General features: G+C 38.8%; 1 protein-coding gene across 1 annotated transcript in view; it reads left to right on the forward strand.

Annotated features, from left to right (window-relative positions):
* Window positions 1-5,542: 5,542 nt before the first annotated feature.
* The window catches only part of LOC131403245 (centrosomal protein kizuna-like), a 66,829-nt gene continuing 47,968 nt past the window's right edge, over window positions 5,543-24,403 (forward strand). The window contains 2 exon segments of the mRNA XM_058537519.1: window positions 5,543-6,140; window positions 6,585-6,900. Of these exon segments, the coding sequence (XP_058393502.1) occupies window positions 5,543-6,140; window positions 6,585-6,900 (914 nt within the window).

Consider the following 24,403-nt stretch of genomic DNA (forward strand, 5'->3'; position numbering starts at 1 on the left):
TTATATGTTGCTGAATTTGGTTTGCTAGTATTTTATTGAAATTTTTTACATCTATATTCATAAGAAATATTGGTCTGTAATTTTCTTGAGACATCTTTGTCTAGTTTCAGTGTTAGGGACTGGCCTCATAGAATGAGTTGAGAAGTATTTCTTCCTCACCTGCTTTTGGAAGAGTTGATGAAGGATTAGTGTTAACTATTCTTTAAATGTCTGGTAGAATTCACCAGTGAAGCCTTTGGTCCTGGACTTTTCTTTAGGGGAAGTTTTTTGATTACTAATTCAATTGCTTAACTTGTTATAAGCCTATTTAGATTTTCTATTTCTTCTTGAGTAGATTTTGTTAGTGTGTGTCCATCTAAGAGTTTGTCCAGTTCATCTAGGTTATCTAATTTGTTGGCATACAATTATTTTTAGTATGCCTTTATAATATTTTTTATATCTGTAAGGTAGGTAACATAGTACCCATTTTCATTTCTGATTTACTTAGTAATTTAAATCTTCTCTCTATTTATTTATTTATTTATTTATTTATTTATTTATTTGTCAGTCTAGCTAAAGGTATCTCAATTTGTTGATCTTTTCAAAGAATCAACTTTTGGTTTTGTTGATTTTCTGTATTGCTTTTCTCTTCTCTAATTCATTTATTTCTGCTCTAATCTTTATAATTTTCCTCCTTCTGCTTGCTTTGGATTTAATTTGCTCTTCTTTTTCTAATTTCTTAACATGGAAGTTTAGGTTACTGATTTGAGTTCTTTCTTCTTTTTTGATATAGACACATACAGCTATGAATTTCCCTAGTCTAAGCACTGCTTCTGATAGGTTTTGGTATGTTGTGTTTTCCTTTTCATTCATCTCAAACTATCTTCTAATTTCCCTTGTGATTTTTTCTTTGACCCATTAGTTATTTAAGAGTGTGTTTTTAAATTCCCACATATTTTTGAATTTGCCAAATTTCCTTCCTTTATTGATTTCTAATTTCATTCTATTGTCAGCAGAATTCATACTTTCAATCCCTTTAAATTTATTGAGACTTCACTTATGGCCTAACATATAGAATGTTCCATGTGCAGTTGAGAAGAATATGTATTCTGCTGTTGGGTGGGTTGAGTCTTCTGTATATGTCTATTGGGTCTCATTGGTTTATAGTTGTTCAAGACCTCTGTTTCCTTATTGATCTTCTATCCAGTTGTTCTATCCATTATTGAATGTGGGGTATTGAAGTCTCCAACTACTATTGTTGAATTGTCTATTTCTCCTTTTAATTCTCTCAGTTTTTGCTTCAGGTATTTTAGGGCTTTGTTGTTAAGATATGTGTAGATATATAGATATAGGTATAGATATCTGTTTCTCATTGTTATAAATTTGTCATAAACTGATCCTTTTATCATTATAAAATGTCCTTTGTCTCAAGTAACAATTTTGTGTCTTAAAGTCTATTTTGTCTGATATTAATATAGCCACTCTAGCTTTCTTTTGGTTACTGTTTGCATAGTATATTTTTTCCATGAGGCTTTGTTCATATACCCTTTTCTGTCTCTTTGCTTGGAACCTCTTTGTGTCTTTGAATCTAAAATGAGTCTCTTTAGACAGCATATAGTTGGATCATGTTTTTTATCCATTCTACCAGTCTCTTACCTTAATGGTAGTATTTATTCCATTTAAACTTAATGTCATTATCGGAAAAGTAGGATTTGCATTTGCCATTTTGCTCTTTGTTTTCTATATATCTTTTTTTGTTCCTTTAATCCTCCATGCTGCCTTCTTTTGCACTAAATATATATTTTCTAGTATACCATTTTAAATCTCTGTCATTTATTTTGCTGTGGGTACCTTGCTGTCATAATTAATATCTTAGCTTATAATAATCTAGTTTGGATTAATACCATTTTAATTTAAATAGCATACAAAAACTTTGCTCCTATATAGCTCCATTCTTTTCCCACTCCTTTGCGATGTTATTGTAATACAAACTTAATCTTTATATCTTATATGCTACTCATCAACATAGATTTATAATTACTGCTTGATGCACTTGTCTTTTAAATTATATAGGAGAAGAAGAAGAGTTACAAACAAAAAATATATTTATGCTTTGTTTTATATTTCCCAATGTAGTTACCCTTACTAGTGCTATTTATTTCTTACTATGAATGTGAGTTACTGTGTAGTGTCCCTTCATTTCAGCCTGAGGGATTCCCTGTAGTATTTCTTGTAGGGCGGGTATGGTAATGACAAATTTTCTCTGTTTTTGTTTAGCAAGGGATACCTCAATTTCTCCTTCATTTTTGAAGGAAAGTTTTGGTGGATATAGAATTCTTGATTGACAGTCTTTTTCTTTCAGCACTTTGAGTATGTTATCCTACTGCCTGCTGGCTTCCATGGTTTCTGATGAGACATCAACTGCTAATCTTATTGAGGATCCCTTATATATGAGGAGTCACTCCTCTGTTTTCACTTTCAAGATTCTCTTTTTCTTTGGCTTTCAATAGTTTGATTATGATGTATCTAGGTAAGGATCTCTGAGTTTATCATACTTGGACTTTGTTGAGTTTCTTTAAAGTGTAGATTAATGTTTTTCATCAAATTTGGGAAGTTTTTGCCATTATTTCTTCAGAATTTCTTTCTGCACCTTTTTCTTTCTCGTCTCCTTCTGGGACTTTCATTGTGCCTATGCTGGTATGCTTGATGGTGTCCCACAGATCTCTCTCTGTTCATTTTCCTTCATTCTTTTTTCTTTCTTTTCCTCAGTCTGATAATCTCAATTGACTTATATTCAAGTTTGTTGATACTTTCTTCTGCCTGTTTATATCTGCTGCTGAACCCTTCTAGTGAATTTTTTATTCTGGTGATTGTACTTTTCAACTGCAGAATTTCTATTTGGTTCTTTTTTTTTTTTAATAATTTCTATCTCTTTATTGATAATCTCTTTTTGGACATTGTTCTCATACTTTCCTTTATTTTTTTAGACATGATTTCCCTTAGTTCTTTGAACATATTTAAAATAGCTAATTTAAAGCCTTTTTCTAGTAAGTCCAACATCTGGGCTTCCTCAGGAATAGTTTCTTTTGACTGCTTTTTTTTTTTTTCCTGTGTATGGGCTTTATTTTCTTGTTTTTTTTCATGTCTCATAATTTTTTGTTAAAATTTGGACATTTGAAAATAATAAAATATGACAACTCTGAACATCTGATTCTCTTCCTCTCAGAGTTTGTTGTTGCTGTTTGTTTACTGACTTTCTGGACTAATTATGTAAAGTATTTTTTTGTCATGTGTGGTCACTGAAGGGTCTATTCACTTATTAGTGATCAGCTAATGATTAGACAGAGTTTTTTGAAATGCCTAAAACCAGTAAGTTTCACAGTCTTTGACAAGGGGCTTTGAGTGTGTCTTCAGGCACACCTTCAGCCCTCATCCAGACAGTTTACAATTCCACCTTGACCTTTGCTAAGTGCTTGCACAGAGCCTCAGGGTAAGCCTGAGGTGAGAGCTTAGGCCCTTCTCAGGACTTTTGCTGAGCATGCCCAAGGCCTGAGGGTGCAGGTGGCCATCTGGATTTCCAGGAGTATGTTGGAGCTTTTCAAAGCCCCCTATGGACATCTTGTTAATCAGCTTTTCCTTTTAAGGTTTTTGGTTAGCCTGTTGTTTGCCCAACTGTTATCTACTGCCCAACTTTTATATACAGCCTTGATGTTAAACAATTGTCTCTGATTTTTTTTTTTTTTTTTGTGAGGGAGATCAGTCCTGAGCTAACATCTGATGCCAATCTTCCTCTTTTTTCTGAGGAAGACTGGCCCTGAGCTAACATCCGTGCTCATCTTCCTCCACTTTATATGGGATGCCGCCACAGCATGGCTCGACAAGCAGTGCGTCAGTGCATGCCGGGGATCCAAACCGGCAAACCCCGGGCTGCCGCAGCAGAGTGTGTGCACTTAACCGCCTGCACCACTGGGCCGGCCCCTGTCTCTGATTATTTTTGACAAATACCCCCAAGGAGAAGGCTTTTTGCACTGTGTGAGCTCCAAGTCAAGTCAAATAAAGACAGTCTTGTGAGTGTAGCCTTCCAGGAAACCACCAGATAAGTCACGTAATGACAGTTCTCTGAGAATGGGGCGTTGAAGGAATTCCATCTCTTTTCCACTCCTTCCAGTAGCTGTTAGACTGCTGGGTTACAGGCTGTGGATTTTCAAAGTTACCGCAGACCTGAAGAGTGGGAAATGAGAATAGGACAAGTTAAAGCACCATAAAGTGTACTGTTCCTACCAAGATTCAGTTGTTTTTCTTGAGTAAATGCTCCCCTGATTGCTGCAAGCCTGTGGTTAATCTCCGGAATTCTAAGTTATTTTCCAGTGTTGAAGATGTTTTCCAGTGTCACTGTTTCTTTTATGAAACATAGAATTTTGAGAGGTTCTTATTCTACCATTTTCTCTGACATCTCTGTTCATTTGTTTTTAACATCCAAGTTGTTTCTTTTATTTTTTGGAATAGAAGAGATGGTATATTTGAAGAGAAGCAACACCTGATTCTGTTGCAGCTGTGTTTATAGCATTTTCTGTCTGAACATTTGGGCCTCAGTTTTTCCATATGCAGAAAAGGGGTGCAAATACGTCTCCCCATCTATTCTGTAGGGCTCTGTGAACTAAATGCTACTGTATATGTGGAGATGCTTTGGTCTCTTTGGAAGAAAAGCACTTAAATTCCTCAAGGCTTCAGGGTTGTTACTTCCAGTTCTGCTTCCCACTGTGTGTCCTTGATCAAGCCACTGAACCAATTGCTTCTGTTTCTTTTTCCACCTCTCCCCTCCCCTCTCTCTTTTCAAGGAAGAGACAATGTTCATTTTCCTGATAGACATGCCAGTAAATTTAAATTGCTTTAAATGTATTTAAAATGATTTGAAGATGTTCAGGAAAAACTGTTGTTATTTGAGGTTGACTAGAAATTATGGCTGTTTGCACATATGCAGAATATTTTAATGCAATCTCGAATGTGATTATTGGAGGGTTTTTTATATTACACATAATACCAGAAATAGAGTTTTGAAACCTCTGGTAGTCCTTTGTATGCGTCTCTCTCTCTCCCTCTCCCTTTTTTTTTTTTCCATCAGGTACCTTCCTAGCTCCATCAAATCTGAGCATCTCTGAGGAAAGAGGCTAGAACTCACAGCTGTTTTTTTTGCTTGTGGCAAAATATACATAACATAAAATTTACCATTTTAACCACGTTTAAGTGTACAATTCAGTGGCGTTAATTACATTCACATAGTTGTGCAATGTATGCATTTCTTTTTGAAAAATATAGATTCCATAGTTCCTTGACAATATTTGCTTTGTGAACCAACACTGTTTTTAAAATTAAAGAGTATGGACTATACCAGTTTTTTGCTCATTCGTTTTGTAGGAAGCCATGAGTTTTATAAACATGGTAGCTGTTGATTTCAATGGTCATGCTTCCTTTACCTCATTTCATTTCTGAAAACAACCTAAACAACCTAATTGTTCATACACAATACATTTAACTCACGTCTCTTTTGGTGCTGCAGGTTGCAATGCAGGCAGGGATTAACTTGGGGACAGCTGTGTCAAGAGGATTGTATCAACCAGCAACAATCTTTATGGGCCGCCAAATGTCAGCCATCTCAAGCACTGGAGATGTTAGTACAGAGCGGAAATCTCCCCAACCCACGAAGAACTTCAGAACAATTCCTGACCCATGTTCACAGCAACAGACAGCCCAGAGCAGTGATGTGACAGACAGCTATGTAGTCTGCACTAATAGTGGCACACAGTGCTTAAATAAGTCTGACAAAATAGATGGAAGGACATCTCTTCAGATTGATGAGAAAATGCCAGTCACAGCCAGCCCATTGTCTGAGGAGGAAGAGACTCATTGCTTGGAGATAGGAAGCAACTCACATCACGGCAAGAGTAATTTATCTGAAAGCAGAAAGTCTGCTGAACTCCATTCCCTGTTACGGGGAAGATTACGTCCAGGGAGCAGAACCACTGATTTAAAGTGTGACAGTTCCAGCAGATCAGGGGCATCAGAGGGAGATATACTGACACGGGAACATATTGAAGTCAAGGAAGACAGTGCCAGACTACCAGTCGCTCCGATATCAGTCTCAGAATACTGTGCATCTGAAAGTAAGTGTTCTCAAGAGAAGCATTCTGCTCAGGAAGGTTTCTCAGGTGGGGTGAGAGGCTGAGATTGTTTGCTGATTTTTGTTGATATTTAGTTTTTCTGGGTGGTAGTGGTCTTATGTAAGAACAAAGTGTACTCTCTAATTTTATCTTTTGTCAAAAAACAAAGTACAGTGCTGACTTTGCCAACAAATTCCATTCTAATGAATTCTTAAATATGTATGTGGAAATATTCTTACAAGCGAATTCTCTGATTTTTAAACTCATTGTTATATTTTTAATATATTTAATAAAATATTTTTAATGAGTTTTTAAATACTGTAATTAATCATAGATTGTTTCTACATGTTTTAACTGATGAATAATCGCACTCCGTGAGGTGGAACGTCTTACCTCGCTTCTCCCTGCACTTAGTGATCAGTAGTCTCTTCATATCCCCTGTTACAGATCATCCTCCTCACGGGGACCCCGAGGCACAGAAGCCCTTCAGGAAAATGCAGCAACAGCAGGAAGAGGAAGGTCTGAGCAGCAGCAGTGACCTCACAGTTGCCGTAAGTGAAGATGATCTGATTTTAGAGAGTCCAGAACCACAGCCAGATCCCAGTGACAAGATGGAGGGAGAAGATGGAATAGAGGCCTTAAAATTAATCCACTCTGAGCAAGAAAGAGGTGCCCTATCCACCGAAAAACATAATTGTATTTTGCAAACTCTAAGCTCTCCTGATTCAAAAAAGGAATCCTCCGCTAACTCACCAACAAGAGAGTAAGCCATTGAATTTTTTTTTACTATTCTGTTTTTAATTATAGACATTTTTAGAGATCATTCCACTGGGAATGTATTGTCGAACACTCAGTCATGAATGTATAAGTTCCTTACTCATAAATAATCTCTTAGCAAAGGTCTAATTTGCTTTCTTTTCTTTTTTTATAAAATAGCTTTAAAAGTCTGAATATCATTGAAATCATGGTGATTTGCAGTTTATAATTATATCCAAACAATCCCTGGTTAATTCATAAGTCATTCCCCCCACCCCTACCCTCCAGCCTTTTAAGAAAACAAATCATTTTGAAGTTGTGGTAACACAGAAGGTGACAAACGGTTAAACTTACTAGGAATTCAGCTTTAGAGGCTAGGAACTTTGTATCTAATTAATTTGCTTAATCCTAATATCCCTTGCCATGGTGTCATTTTTGTCATACGATTAAATATGAGTTAATAAGTTCTTCTAAGTGTATATCTAAGCCAGCTTTCCTTTTCTGAATGTAAATATGAGAACACTGGAATCTTTAATGTTAAATAGGAACAACATCAGTGTTATACATTTTGAGCACTTATTATAATATCCAACTCATGAAAGCTCATGTATAATTTTTTATTATTGATTGGAGGTACTAGGTGGAATTGTGTAGAAAACATGGAAACTGTTGAAAACCAATTCTGCAATGAAAAATAACTCTAATAGCATCAAATCTCTTTTAGGAGTGGAAGGAACCTACGTAACAAACTAAGGTAGATCTCGCCTTTTAAAAATGAAGAAATCAAGGCTAGGGGCATAGGAATGACACGGAGGCCGTTGGGGCAGACCTTCCATACAGCCTGCCTCCCCAACCCACATGCCACCACTAGAATTTTCTGTTACACTGTGATGCCATCACTCTTTCTTTCCAACAGTCCCAGCAACAGTGAAAAGCCAAGTGGGCATCCTTGTATATGAGGGGATATGTTCTCTTTTAGAGCAGCATTGCACCTTTAATGTATTGCCTCTTACCATTCATTATCTACTTATGGTGAAAATTTTAATTTATAGTCTGATTGACTTTAAAGTGATGTTCAAGAAATATTTATTAATAGCACATCCAAGTACAAAGTACTTGTACTGTGGATGGAAGAACCAACATGGTTCCTGTCATTGGGAAATTTGATTTATTAGAGTGGCAAGCCAAATGGATTTTTTTGTGTGTGTGTGAGGAAGATCGGCCCTGAGGTAACATCTGCCAATCCTCCTCTTTTTGCTGAGGAAGACTGGCCCTGGGCTAACATCCATGGCCATCTTCCTCCACTTTATATGGGACGCCGCCACAGCATGGCTTGACAAGTGGTGCGTCAGTGCGCACCCGGGATCCAAACCAGCGAACCCCGGGCCGCCGCAGCGGAGCGCATGCACTTAACCGCTTGTGCCCCCGGGCTGGCCCCCCATTGGATTTTTCTAGTAAGAATACTTCTCTCGTCAAAGAGGTACAGGTATTATATACTACATCATCAGAAACTTTATTACTAGAGATAGAATGTATCTGTTTTGGGTTTCGTATTTGTAGGCTTCTTTTTATAGCAATTCATTGGACCAGTAAGTAGTTTGGTGGATTAACTGGGGGACTAGCGTACTTACCCAGGACTCAGGCTTTTTCTGAGATGAAAAAAGTTGGGTATGTGTATAGAATTAAGAATGTTCTCTCTCTCCTTCTCCTATATGACTGACTTTTTCCTATGATCTTAAAGCCAAGTTCCTCAGAATTTTGGGATATAGTTTTCCAAAATTTGTTAGAAAATATGGGCATTTGGGGAATTTTTGAATAGTTTGTCCTAATGGAATGGTCCCAGAATGAAAGGTCAGTCACCAATGGTTGTTTTCTGTCTGTTACCAAATTTGAGCCCATTGATTTTTCTGTGGTAAAAGTACTACCCAGGGGCCGGCCCTGTGGCTTAGCGGTTAAGTGCGCGCACTCCGCTGCTGGCGGCCCAGGTTCGGATCCCAGGCGCACACTGACGCACCGCTTCTTGGGCCATGCTGAGGCCGTGTCCCACGTACAGCAACTAGAAGGATTTGCATCTATGACATACAGCTATCTACTGGGGCTTTGGGGGGAAAAATTAAATAAATAAATAAACAAAACAAAAAAAAAAGTACTACCCAGGAATAGGTTGAAGGTGGTTTAAATGATCCTGGTTAACCTGCTGACATCCTCACCGCTTTTGAGGCGCTGCGTTCTCTTATTTCCTCTTTAGCATGAGCTCTTCTCCTTGCTCTGAGGGTTAATTATTCATCTGAGACTATAGTGTCATATTTACAGAGCTAATACTATGACCTCAAAGGTTCATTATCTCAGTTTACTTTAGGGTCTGTTGGGGGCCTGGAGAAAAGTCACTTGAATGAATTTTAGTTAACAAAGATCGAGAGATGGGACAAAGGAAGACACATAGAAGGATCTGAACAGGAAAGCGGAACCTCTGATTTGATGAGAATGATGATAGATACTATGTTTGAGCACATCTATGTGCCAGCTGAGTTGCTGACCTTGAACATAAAACTTGGTCTTAAGCTTCCTGGCAGTGAAGGGAAAATAGATGTGCAGTATGCAGCGTAGTTTCCATCTGAGGAGAAAAGTGAAATCAAGGGTGACTTTTGGTGGTGTTTTCTCTTGTTTTTTGTTTGTTTTATTTAAAAAAACTTTTTAACAGCTTTATTGAGATATAATTCACGTACCATACAATCCACCCATTTAAAGTGTATAATTCAAGAGTTTTTGGCATATTATATTATTAATATTTAAATGCTGTGTTAAAATGTATATAACATAAAATTTTCCATTTTTAAGTGTACAATTTAGTGACGTTAATTATGTTCATGATATTGTACAACCATCACCACTACCTATTTCCAAAACTTTTTTGTCCCCCTTATATATTTGTCCTTTTGGTCTATTTCAATTCACATAACATTTTCAAGATTCATCCATGTTGTAGCAGGTATCAGAACTTCATTCCTTTTTAGGCTAAATAATATTCCAGTGTATGGATATACCACATTTTGTTTATCCATTCATCTGTTGATGGACATATGGATTGCTTCTCTGTTTAAAAGCCAAGCATCTTTGAGAAGGTTCATGACCCACCCCCATGGATATTTCCAGATAATTGAAGACCAGCTTGTGCTTCCTGCACAGTTCCTTCATTGCAAGCTATAATTCACATTTCTCACAAGGAAGCATACTAGAATGAAGCTGAGTAAAAGCAATGTTGTTAAAAAGGAGGACCTTGAATCTCATTGTTAAAGAGTAGTTTGCTGCAAACATTGGTACAAAGCTCCATGACCTAAAACACCAGACATTTATTATTTTTCAGGTGCCAGGTGGTTGGCCCAGTGTCATTTGGGGCTACAAGAATTATTTGGCCAGATGTCCCTTATCGTCCAGTAGAGTAGTCCAACCTCAGTCACCTGGTGGTGGTAGCAGGGTTCCCAGCACAGCAAGAGGGCAAGCCCCAGTGCACAAATGCTTTAAAGTGTCTGCTTGTGTCAGGTTTGCTCATGTCCCATTGGTTAAAGAAAGTCACAGGACCCAGCCTAGAGTCAAGAGGTGAAAAAATATAATCCACCTCTTGATGGGATGAGTGGCAAAGTCACATTGCAAATGATTGCACACAGGAATGAGAAGATTACGGTTGCTTTTTGCAATCCACCACAGTACTTGAGGACAAATTCAAATGAAGATAACCTCAGTGTGAGTCAAAAGGGTCAGGAAAGGTTTTATCCCAGGGTGTTGATGCAGCATCTTGAAGGCTGTAAAGGCTTGAATAAGAAGGAGGAGGGAAAGGAGTGAATGAGGTCTGGAGGAAGAGTGCAAGAAGGAATGCAGATACAGAGAACACAAAGGGCGTGGGAGGGCAGAGCAAAGCGTGTGACTAAGGGCTCATTGAGCAGGGCTTGTTGGAGTAAAGGTTTAAAATGTTGCCTGGGTCATGTTTGAGAAAGACCTTGAATATCAGGGTAAAGAATTTAAAGTTCCTTCTCTGTGTTTTCCAGAACTATTGAAGGTTATTTTAAGAGAAGAGTGGTATGGTGAGTAACTTGATTTAGGAGAATTAATCTGACATCATTAGTTTCATCAGGATTAATTGTATACACTGGTGGGCAGAATTCTGAGATGGCCCCTGAGGTTCCTGCCCCCTGATGTACACTCTGTATAATCCCCTCACTTTGCGTGCGGGCAGGACTGTGAGTTTGAAGGATTTCCTTTCTGTGATTAGGCTATGTTACGTGACAGAGGTGAAGAATTTTGCAAACATAATGAAAGTCCCCAAATCAGTTGACTTTGAGGTAATCAAAAAGGAATTGTTCGGGGTGGGCCAGACCTAAACAGATCAACCTTTAAAAGGGACTGGGCACTTACTGAAATCAGATTCAAAGCAGCTGAGATACTCTCCTGTTCACCTGAAGAAGCAAACTTGCCATCTTGTGACGAAGGCCACGTGGCAGACGATGGTATGTGCCCTGTGGGAGCTGAGGGCCTCAGTCCTATAGCCACGAGGACCTGAATTCTGCCAACAACCAGTGAACTTGGAAGAGGACCCTGAGCTTTAAATGAGATTGCCTATGAGGAGATGATAAAGATTAAATGAGATCATAAGGGTGAAGCCGTTATCCAATGGGGCTGGTCTCTTAAAAGAAGAGGAAGAGACACCAGAGCTTTCTTTCTCTGCCATGTGAGGACACAGTGAGAGGTGGCCATCTGCAAGTCTCACTAGGAACCAAATCAGCTGACACCTTGATCTTGGACTTCCCTGCCTCTAGAATTGCAAAAAATAAATTTTTGTTGTCTAAATCACCCAATTTGTGATATTTTGTTATGGCAACCTGAGCAGACTAATAAACCTGGCTAGAGGTTTATCCATTTTGTTGGGTTTTTCCCCAAAGAACCAGCTTTTTGTCTTTTGATTTTCTTTATTGTTTGCCTATTTTCAATTTCATTGGTTTCTGTTCTAAATTTTATTACTTCTTTTCTTCTGCTCACTTTGAATTTAATTTGCTCTTCTCTTTTCTAGTTTCCTAAGGTGGGAGCTTAGATTATTGACTTTTAGAGCTTTCTTCTTTTCTAATGTGTGCATTCAGTGCTATAAATTTCCCTGGAAGCACTGCTTTCACTGCATCCCACAAATTTTGATAAGTTGTATTTTCATTTTCGTTCAGTTCAAAATATTTTTAAATTTCTTCTGAGACTTCCTCTTTTACCCATGTGTTTAGGAGTGTGTTGTTTAATCTCCAAATATTTTGAGATTTCCTAGCTATGTTTCTGTTATTGATCTCAGTTTAATTCTGTTGTGGTCTGAGAACATACTTTCTATGACTTCTGTTCTTGTAACTTTGTTGAGGTGTGTTTTATGGCCCAGAATGTGGTTTGTCTTAGCAAACGTTCCATGTGACCATGTGTATTTTGCTGTTGTTGGATGAAGTATCTTATAAATGTCGATTAGATCCAATTTAATGGTGCTATTCAGTTTAGCTATATCCTTGCTGCTTTTTACCTGCTGGATATGTTAGTCACCGACAGAGGTGACTAAATATTCAACTATAATAGTGGCTTTATCTATTTCTCCTTACAGTTCTATCACTTTTTGCCTGTGTATTTCAATGCTCTGTTGTTAGGTGCATACACTTTAAGGATTTTTGTGATATTCCTAGGTGTAGATTTTTTGGGTAATTATCCTACTTGGTGTTCTCTGAGCTTCCTGGATCTGTAGTTTGGTGGTATATGTTGTTAACTTCGGAAAATTCTTAGCCATTATTACTTCAAATATTCCTTCTGCTCCTTTCTCTCTTTCTCCTCCTTCTGGTATTCCCATTACTTGTATGTTACACCCTTTGTAATTATCCTACAATTCTTGGATGTTCTGTCCCATTTTTTTTTCATTCTTCCTTCTCTTTGCATTTCAGTTTGGGAAATTTGTACTGACATATCCTCAAGCTCACTGATTCTTTCCTCAGCTATGTCCAGTGTATTGGTGAGCCCCTCATAGATGGTCTGTTTTGAGTTTGATGTTTAGTTTTTTGGTTTTGAAATTATGTAGACCATTTAAAATTAATTATTTTTTATAAACCCCTGTATTAAAGAACCAAACTGTTCTCTCTTCTAGTTATAGTACCTTAGTTGAAAATCCCATTTTGTAATTCCATTTTGAGTCAACCAAAATTTCCTGAATACCTAGTAGGCCCAAAGCTCTGTACTGTGAGGTATGGGGTTGTAGCAATCTGAAATATGGCTGCAAATTCTTCAACACTCCTCTTATTAAAAGATGGGATCTCTCTCCCCTTCCCTTGAATATGGATGGGCTTATGACTGCTTCAACCAAATAGAGCATGGTAGAATTGATCCTCTATGACTTCCAAAGTTGAGTTATAAAAGGCCGTGCAGTTGCCACTCTTTTTGCTGGAACATGTGTTCTTGGAACCCTGAACCACCATGTAAGAAGTCTGACTATTCTGAGACTGCCGTGGTAAAGAAATTATGTGTAGGTGCTCTAGACTGTGGTCCCAGCTGTGCCCATCCTTGCAGCTATCCCCTCCAAAGTACCAGACATGTAGGCGAAGCCTTCTTGGACCCTCTACCAAGTGCATCCACCAGCTGATATCACTGAATAACCTCTCTCAATAATACCTAAAACAGAAGAATCCACTCAGCCAAGCCCTGACTGATTTTCTGATCCACAAAGTCATTAGATATAATAAAATGGTGGTGTTTTTTTTTTTTATTATTGTTTTTTGTGTGTGTGTGTGTGTGTAAGGAAGATCAGCCCTGAGCTAACATCCATGCCAATCCTCCTCTTTTTGCTGAGGAAGACTGGCCCTGAGCTAACATGCATGCCCATCTTCCTCTACTTTATATGGGATGCCGCCACAGCATGGCCTGACAAGTGGTGCGTGGTGCCCACCCGGGATCCAAACCCAGGCTGCCAGCAGCGGAGAGCGCACACTTAACCACTACACCACGGGGCCGGCCCCAAAATGGTTGTTGTTTTAAGCTACAAAGCTTTGGGGTAGTTTGTTACGAGTCTATAGATAGCTAGTATAGGACTTTGTTCATTTAACATTAAATATTTACTGAGTGCCTACTCTGTCCCAGGCACTACTCTTGCTCTTATGGTATTTATGATCATGCGTGTGGAGGGGAGGAAGAAAACACAAACCAATAAACAATCTGTGTGAAAATATTATGACAAAGAACGAGCAGGTTAAGTGCATAGAGAATGCATAGATGCAATTTAGTGTAGGATACTCAGGGAAAGTCTCTGTGGTGATTTGACATTTGAGAGGAGATCTAAAGTGAGTGAGAGTAAGCCACATTAAATTGTACCCATGCCTTCTCTGTCTATTTAACCTGCTTTATTCTTTGTTACCTTAATTTTCACCCTGGTATATTTGTTTGTTTATCAATTTATGTTTCATTTCTCTCCTTCAGTGTCTTGGAGATGAGTGGGATATATCTTGAGGAAGAGAATACCATGCAGCAGGAACAGCAAGTACAGAGGCCCTCTAGTGGCAGCATACGTGGTGTTTCTAGGAACAGCAAAGAAGCCAGTGCAGCTGGACCACAACAGGTGAGTGAGGAAGGTAGGAGATGGAGTGAGAGAAATATCAGTGGGCCACATCACAAAGGGTCTTGTAGGCTGTCGGAAGAACTTTGGATTGTGCTTCAAGGGAGGTGAAGAACCACTCTGGCTGCTTAATGGAAAATGAACTGTAGGGGACAGGGTGGGAGCAAGGAGACCTGTTTAGAGAATATTACAGTAATCTAGGGAGTAGGTGGTGGTGCCTTGGGTCAGGGTGGCAGCAGTGAGAAGTGTCAAATTCTGGATATACATATATTTTTTGTGTTTAAAAAAAAATACAGGGCTGGCCCCGTGGCTTAGCGGTTAAGTGCGCGCGCTCCGCTGCTGGCGGCCCAGGTTCAGATCCCGGGCGCGCACTGACGCGCCGCTTCTCCGGCCATGCTGAGGCCACGTCCCACGTACAGCAACTAGAAGGATGTGCAACTATGACATACAACTATCTACTGGGGCTTAGGGGGGGAAAAATAAATAAATAAAATAAAATAAAATAATACATAACATGAGATCTATCCTCTTAACATTTTTTAAGACTTTATTTTTTGGAACAGTTTTAGGTTCACAATAAAATTAAGAATTAGGTACAGAGATTTCCTATATACCGCCTGCCCCTACACATACATAGCCTCCCCCATCATCAATATCCTACACCAGAGTGGTACATTTGTTACAACTGATGAACCTGCATTGACACATCATAATCACCCAAAGTCCACAATTTATATTACAATTCACCCTTGGTATTGTACATTCTATGAGTTTGAACAATGTATAATGACATGTATCCATCATTATAGTATCATAAAGAGTATTTTCACTGCCCTAAAAATCCTGTGTGCTCTACCTATTCATACCCCCACCCCCACCCCCTGCTAACTACTGATCCTTTTACAGTTTATAGTTTTGGCTTTTCCAGAATGTCATATTCTTGAAATCGTATAGTATGTAGCCTTTTCAGATTGGGTTCTTTCACTTAGTAATATGCCTTTGAGGTTCCTCCATGTCTTTTTGCGGCTTGATAGATCATTTCTTTTTAGTGCTGAATAATATTATGTTGTCTTGATGTACTGCAGTTTATCCATTCACCTACTGGAGGACATCTTTGTGACTTCCACATTGTTGGCAATTATGAATAAAGCTGCTGTAGACATCCATGTGCAGGTTTTTGTGTGGATGTAAGTTTTCAGTTCATTTGGGTAAATACCGAAGAGTGCAATTGCTGGATTGTTTGGTAAGACTATGTTTAGTTTTATAAGAGGCTCCCAAACTGTCTCCCAAAGTGGCTGTACCATTTTGCATTCCCATCAGCAATGAATGAGAGTTCTTGTTTCTATAATCCTTGTTAGCATTTGTTATTGTCAGTTTTTTTGGATTTTAGCCATTCTAATAGGTATGTAATGATATCTTCTTGTTTTAATTTGCAGTTCCCTAATGACATATGATGTTGAGTATCTTTTCATATGCTTATTTACCATCTGTATATCTTCTTTGGTGAGGTGTCTGTTCAGATCTTTTCCCGTTTTTTAATTGGGTTATTCGTTTTCTTATTGTTGAGTTTTAAAGAGCTCTTTGTATATTTTGGATATAAGTCCTTTATCAGATGTGTCTTTTGCAAATATTTTCTCCCAGTCTGTGGCTTGTCTTCTCATTCTCTTGATGTTATCTTTTGCAGAGCATAAGTTTTTTAATTTTAATGAAGTCTAGCTTATTAGTTATATTGTTCCTGGATCATGTCTTTAGTGTTGTATCTAAAAAGTCATCACCAGGGCCGGCCCCGTGGCTTAGCGGTTAAGTGCGCACACTCTGCTACTGGCGGCCCGGGTTCAGATCCCGGGCGTGCACTGACGCACTGCTTCTCTGGCCATGCTGAGGCCGCGTCCCACATACAGCAACTAGAAGGATGTGCAACTATAACGTACAACTATCTACTGGGGTTTTGGGAACAAAAAAAAAAAGGAGGAGGATTGGCAATAGATGTTAGCTCAGAGCCGGTCTTCCTCAGCAAAAAGAGGAGGATTAGCGTGGATGTTAGCTCAGGATTGATCTTCCTCACAAAAAAATAAAAAATAAATAAACAAATAAAAAGTTATCACCATACCCAAAGTCATCTAGGCTTTCTGCTGTGTTATCTTCTAGGAGTTTTATAGTTTTATATTTTACATTTAGGTCTGTGATCCATTTTGAGTTAATTTTTGTGAAGGGTGTAAGATCTGTGCCTAGATTCATTTTTGTTCATGTGGATATCCCGTTCCAGCACCATTTATTGAAAAGTTAACATTTTTACATGTACAGTACAATATTGTTAACTGTAAGCACACTGTTGTATACCATATCCCTAGAACTTTTTCATCTTGAATGACTGAAACTTCATACTCATTGAACAGTAAATCCTCATTTCCCTCTTCCCCCAGCCCCTGGCAACCGCCATTCTACTTTCTACTTCTATGAATTTGACTACTTCAGATATCTTATATAAGTGGAACCAACCAGTGTTTGTCCTTCTGTGACTGACTTATTTCGTGTAGCATGATGTCCTCAAGGTTCATGCATGTTGTAGCATCTGACAGGATTTCCTTCTTTTTATGGCTAAATAATATTCCGTTGCATTTATATACTACATTTTCTTTATCCATTCATCTGTCGATGACATTTAGTTTGTTTCCCCCTCTTGGCTATTGTGAATAATGCTGCAGTGAACATGGGAGTGAGGCTGTGTCTCTGAGATCCTGATTTCAGTTCTTTTGGATAAATACCCAGAGTGAGATTGCTGGATCATATGGTAGTTCTATTTTTAATTTTTTGAGGAACTTCCATGCTGTTTTCCATAGCGGCTGCAACATTTTACACTCCCACTAATAGTGCACAGGGTTCCAGTTTTTCCACATCCTCAACAATACTTGTTATTTTCTTTTCTTTCGTTTTTTTTTTAATAATGGCCATCCTAACAAGTATGAAGTGATATCTCATTGTGGTTTTGATTTGCATTTCCCCGATGATAGGTAATGTTAAGCATCTTTTCATATACCTGTTGGCCATTTATATATCGTCTTTTGAGAAATATCTATTCAAATCCTTTCTCCATTTTTTTTTTTTTTTTTTTGTGAGGGTATCAGCCCTGTGCTAACAGCCGCCAATCCTCCTCTTTTTTTTTTTTTTTTGCTGAGGAAGACGGCCCTGGGCTAACATCTGTGCCCATCTTCCTCCACTTTATATGGGACGCCGCCACAGCATGGCCTGCCAAGCAGTGCGTCGGTGCGCGCCCGGGATCCGAACCAGCGAACCCCGGGCCACCGCAGCGGAGCGCGCGCACTTAACCGCTTGCGCCACCGGGCTGGCCCCCTTTCTCCATTTTTTAATCAGGTTATTTGGTTTTTTGCAATTGAGTTGTTAGAGTTCCTTTTGTATTTTGGATGTGAACCTCTTACCAGATATATGGTTTGCAGATATTTTTTCCATTCTGTAGGTTGCCTTTTCACTCTGTTGATTGTTTCCTTTGCTGTGTAGAAATTTTCTAGTTTGATGTAGGCCCACTTATCTATTTTTGCTTTTGTTGCCTGTGCTTTTGATGTCATATTTAAGAAATCATTGCTAAGACCAATGTCAGGCAGCTTTTCCCCTATGTTTTCTTCTAGGAGTTTTACAGTTTCAGGTCTTACGTTTAAGTTGATTTTTAAGTCTATTTTGAGTTGATTTTTGTGTATAGTGTAAGATAAGGGTCCAGTTTTATTCTTTTGCACGTGAATAACAGCACCATTTGTTGAAGAGACTATCTTTTCCCCATTGTGCCTCCTTGATGCCCTTGTCAAAGATCAGTTGACTATATATATGTGGATTTATTTCTGGGTTTCTATTCTGTTCCATTTGTCTGTGTGTCTGTGTTTATGCCAGTACCATACTGTTTTGATTATTGTAGCTTTGTAATATGTTTTGCAATCAGTAGGTGTGACTCCTCCAGCTTTGTTCATTTTCTCCATGTTATTTTGGCTATTCAGAGTCCTTTGTGGTTCCATATGAATTTTAGGATTGGTTTTTCTATTTCTGTGAAAAATGCCATTGGAATTTTGATAGGGATTGCATTGAATGTGTAGCTCACTTTGGATAGTGTGAACATTTTAACAATATTAAATCTTCCAATCCATGAATATGAGATATCTTTCCATTTGTCTGTGTCTTCTTTAATTTCTTTCAGCTATGTTTTGTAGTTTTTAATGTACAAGTCTTTTGCCTCCTTGGTTAAATTTATTCCTAAGTATTTTATTCTTTTTGATACTATTGTAAATGGGATTGTTTTCTTTGGATTGTTATATAGAAATGCAGCTGATTTTTGTATGTTGATTCTGTATCCTGCAACTTTACTGAATCATCAGAGTATAAATGCACTTTAAAGCCGTGGACCCTGAGAAGAACATTAGGCAATGAGTGTGAATAGGAAAGCAGCCCAAGGCCTGGCTCCACATTCAAGGTCAGGAAAATGAGCAGGAAACAGCAAAGGAGTTTGAGGCGAAGCTGCAGGGAAGAATCAAGAGAACCGAGAAGAAGTTGTGCTGCAGATGCCAAGTGGAGTATTTCAAGTGAGGTTTAGAAGGATTAAATAACCTTAGAGGTGCAGCTAGCATTCGAACTGACCGCCGGATGCCAGAATTCATGCTCTTAATTTCTGTGCTCTACCATGCAAATCACAATCATAATGGTGATATACCCTTCAATAGCACCCACTCTGTGCCAGGCACTGTTGTGAAAAGCTTTGTTTATAATAATCCATTTATTCCTATCATCATTACCCTTTTACAAAGGAGAAAACTGAGACACAGAGAAGTTATGTTCAAAGTCACAAAGTGGCTCAGTGTACTTTGAGCTCGGCCGTCTGGGTCCAGAGTCTGTATTCTTAACTGATACCCTGGGCTGGTTCCCAGTAACTCTCTACTGCCTAAAAAACTGGAATATCAGAGATAATATTTCATTAGGTTGAATAAGGAAGCTCCAGAAGCAAATGAGATTATTTAATTAGGAAAAGAAAAGAAAACTAAGCGGTGGCAATTTGACCTTTGGCTCTGTCCGTATTGATTTTTGTGCCTTCCAGCCTCAAATAAGCTGAGGAAGTGCTGTGTGCCCTTCTTCAAGCCCGAGCAAAGCACTCGCAGAGTTGCTTTGTTCTTTCCCCCCTGGAGTATGGCTGAAAGCAAAACGTAATGCTGCCTTTTACACTAAATAAGTGAAAGCCTTGGTTTCTCAGGGTCATAAAAATGTGATCACATGAAGTGAATCTCCTCTAGTGATTTTAATTTAGCCCCTCTTCAAAGTTAAATATGGGAAGGAAGTTCTTGCATCTGAAATTCTTGCATAAAACTGTGTTTCTTGTAGCATTTACCCGCAAGTCACTCTAAGCGGAGCTGGCAGCATGTTTATCGATTCAGTGTTCCTTCAGATGTGATGATGCCTTCAGGTGTCTGCTTCACTTGCTTTTTTTCTTCACCACTGTCTCTTGTTTTTCCTGGACCTGACCTCTGCCCCTCAACAAGTGGCCCCCTGAGCTTTTTCTTGCTGCCCCACAAATGATCGCTTTTGTTCCCAAAGTAAGGTTGTGCATTACACTTTTGAAAAGATAACCTGGTGCCAGCAGGTGGGGCTGTCAGTGTATCCCCTTCCTGTTCTGCCTGGCACTTCATTCCCCAGTCTTGCCTGTGCCTCTCCTGTTAGCTCACCTACTTTGATCTGAAAAATCTAAGACTTTCCTTATCTTTATTTTGGTTTAAATTTTTAAAAGTCCAGAACCAGGCTTCCAAGAGGGCAGCAGTCCTCAGACCAGATGGTCAGCAAAGTAGGCATTAACTGTCACTCAGTGTCTGTGCGGGAGATGTTAAAAGAAGTCTCCATTGACCGACCTGAACCTGGTTCCCCAGCCTTTCCCACCCTTCTCACCATAGGCTTCTGGCCTCAGTCAGAAGAGGTGGGTGCCCTAGAGCAAAGACAGGAGTCGGGGATACTGAGAACACCTGCAGAGGTTAAACCAGAGGAACTTTTAACATTTCTTGCAAGACAGGTGCACTGATGAAAATTCTCTCAATTTTTGTCTACTTTTTCCGTTTCTTAAATTCTTATACATATATTGATGTTTTCATTCATCTTGAGTCAATTTTGAAAATGTAGAGTGTACTAGAAAAATTTTCTAGTTTCTTAATACTTTTTTAAGTTTTCAAATTTGTGGGCAGCTTTTATATTTTACATTTTTTTTTCTTTTTTTCTTTTTTTTTTTTTTTCTGAGGAAGATCATCCCTGAGCTAACATCTGTTGCCAGTCTTCCTGTATTTTGGGTGTGGGTTACCACCACAGCATGGCTGCCGACAAGTGGTGTAGGTCCACGCCCGGGAACTGAACCTGGGCCGCCAAAGCAGAGCATGCCAAACTTAACCACTAGGGCACGGGGCTGGACCCTATATTTTAGAATTTTTACCGTGTCAATAATTATGTTTCTTTTTCATTCATAATTTTATGTCTGCCCAACTTTTTTCATCAATCAATCCTGCATGAGATTTGTCTATTTTATTAATTTCTCCAAATAATCAGATTTCATCCCATCTGTTGCTTTTTAAAAATCTCGTTTGTTTCTGTTATTATCTTTATTATTCCCTTTTTACTTTGCTTGGTTTTACCAGGTGGTTTTTTCTAACTGAGTTGAATGCCTAATTTTCAATCTTTCCCATTTTAGAACATATACTTTTGAGGCTTTAAATTTCCATGTAAGTACTGCTTGACTTGCACCCCACTGGTTTTGACAAATAATGCTATCACTCCCATTCAGTTTTAAGTATTTTAATTTAATTATCTAAATGTTTATAATTATTATATCTTTTTCTTGACATAGGTATTATGTAAAATGATTTTTGGTTGTTTCTAAACATATTAGGGGAAAAGAGGATTCTCTTTTCATTATAGATTTCCAATTTTATCACATTGTTGGCAGAAAATGTGTTCTGAACAACATCTGTGCTTTGGTCTTTGTTGATTGGCCATAGTAATGGCCAATGTTTATAAATGCCCATAATGCTTGAAAACATGTATATTCACTCTTCATTGGGTAGGGTTCTGTATGTTTCCGTTAGCTCGAGCTTAATAATTACATGATTCTAATCACCTATATATTTACTAATTTTTGTTTCATCTATAAGTTTCTGACCTTTCAAAATCTATTGTTAATTAATATTTTTACTTTCTTTCCAGACAGTATAAGTACCTTAGAGACTGGATCTCCATTTCTTCCCCATGGGTCTGCTTCTGTTTTCTTTTCTTTCTCTCGCTTTTTAATCACTCTTGTCTTGTTTTTCTCAAATCTCTGGCAATTTTTGAATGGATATTGTGTAGGAGCATTTTGGGAGTGATTTGAGGACAAGGAAGTTTTCCTCCTCTAAAGAGGATTTGCATTTGCTTCTGGCAGGCGCCTGGGGCACAAGTGATCCTGGGTCCCTTTCATCCAGGTTGAAGAATTGAGACAGTGTGAAGCCAGGCCTTGGTCCCTTTGAGGGCCAGACTCAGTTTCACCATTATCCACAGGAAGCAGCCCTTTGAAGTTCCAGTTCAAAGTGTGGGTGATTTATTAGGGTTCCCCTTCGTTGGTAGACCTGGACTTCAGTTTTTATTCTCCCACTCTGTGGGATTGCCTGGAGCTCCACTCAGCTTCTCAGACTCTCAGCTGCCTTTTCTGGAATTGGCACATGCCCTTCAAAGAAAAATTGCCCCAGATGTTAGGCTTATCTCTCTGAATTTCCTTTTTTTCTAGGTTTTGATCCTGTAATTTATCACTGCCTTATCTCTCTAAGCTATCAAAGAGATATTTTTTATACTTTTTTTTGTTCTTAGTGCAAGGATTGGCCTGCATTACCTAGGATGCCTTTACAAGAAGCAGAAGTCCTTGTCATGTGCTCTTTTTAAAATGAATTTTATTATTGAAGTATAGCCTACATACTAGTGAACAAATCATGAGTGTACTGCTCCATTAATTATCACAGAGTGAACACAGCTGGTAACCCCCACCCAGTCAAGAAATAGTATCAGCACCCTGAAGCCTACCTGGTGTCTCTTCTTCCCTTCTCCCTCATAGTCGCTTCCACTTGGCTGCTGCTTCCTTTCTGAAGGCCGGGGAAACCAGATATTGTTTGGCCACTTTCAGTTTTAGTTATGAAATGCATAGCTTTGACAAAGTCATTTCTAATTTAGTTTGTCTTTTACCTTTTAAATCTATTGGTGGAACAGTTTTCTCCCCTTCCATTTCATCTTTCTTTCCTTGTGATGAGCCCTCCCAAGTCTTTTAACAATTTGTCCTTTTAGATTATACACAGTACTTTCTTATTTTATTATGTGTGGTTACTAGAAAGCCTTCCAAACTCATAACCGTCTGCTGACATGGAGAATATGTGATTTCAGAATATTATGTTTTGTACACATTTATGAAAAATTATCCAGAATATGAACCTGTTCCCTTTTATTTCTCCTGTCAGGCTAGCCCTGTCCCTAATTCCCTTTCTTTAACTAGAGAGGATCACAAGAAACAAATCAGGAACTTACTGATTTGTTTGGAATGTTCTCTTTCTCTTTCCCTGCTCTAGACCACAGGAAGACTGGCAGAGCCATGACCTTTTGTGATTATAGTCTTGGATCTCCTTTTGACCAGTATCATCTTTTGACTAATTAAATTTGACTTCAAAGTTCTAGTTTACTATCTTCATCAGATTGATTTTTTCAGCTAAAGCACCTGGTACAGTGGCTGGCACATGTTGGCATTTGATAGTTAATGGTAATCTGATAGTGTGGTTCTGGAAGTCAAGATGCAGGGACATACATGACATATAAAGGGAATGGCCAACCTCTTTTTTTTTTTAAGTCAGAAATGAACTTGGCTTCTGTCTCTCCTACTCTGACTCTTAGCAATTTGATAAATTTAATTTCTAGCATCAATGAATCAGAATCCTGACAAAATGGACAGTTTGTTTTATTTAGCCCTTTTCACTGAGAAGTGTTGGGTATGATGCCCTGTAAGTAGAGCTTGTGCTTAGCATCAGTACATGAGGTCACCAGCGAGGCTCCAGAAGTCTGCGAGTTCAACCAGGAAATCATCATCCAATTGGGTGTGATCAGAAGTTTTCCTAAAACCTGAGATACCTTCCAGAAACAAGATAATCAGGGCGGAAAATTGATCATAAAGGAAAATCGTAGACCAGGGAGCTGTAAGAGGCTCTCTGAAGCAAGGATGTGTGAGCAGCTGGAAAAGGGTCAGCTTGCAGCTGGGGAAAGGGAAGGCGAGAGGCAGAATTGAGCAATTATGTACTGGGTAGTACTGTTCTGCGGAGGAGGGTGCTGAGTCCGGGGTGGACAACTTGGGAAATGTCCTCTGGAGTGGGACAGTGGTGTTTTACCACACTTCACTGTGGCCTGACTGAAATCTTTAATCTTTTGTTAGAGTTAGGCTTAAGGTTGTTATATAAACTTGATATGCTAATGTTTATAATAATGGTAATAATTTCGATCATCTTTGAGTGCTTACTGTGTACCCGATGCTGTGCCAGCTGCTTTACATACATTATCTCATCTGCTGCCTCAGCCCTATGCAGTGGAGGTGTCGTTACCTGCGCTTTACTGATAAAGAGACCTGGAATCTTTTCTGGGCCTATGTCTGGTGAGAGGAGTTCTCCTGCACTCAGGAGGGGCAGGTGGGCCAGGCTGGCTTTCCTAGTTTTATGGCTCCAGAGCTCCCTCTTCTGTTGTTCTCCCAGAATGTTTGTATGTGGCCTCTTACTTTCTTAGATCCCTTGGCTCTTTTCCCCTCCTCCACTTGAAATGGGAAGATTCTTCCTCTGCCGTTATTGTCCCAGTTAAGTTCAATTTAGAGTTCACTCCC

This window comes from Diceros bicornis, unplaced genomic scaffold, assembly GCF_020826845.1.
Source record: "Diceros bicornis minor isolate mBicDic1 unplaced genomic scaffold, mDicBic1.mat.cur scaffold_61_ctg1, whole genome shotgun sequence".
In the NCBI taxonomy this organism is placed as follows: Eukaryota; Metazoa; Chordata; class Mammalia; order Perissodactyla; family Rhinocerotidae; genus Diceros; species Diceros bicornis.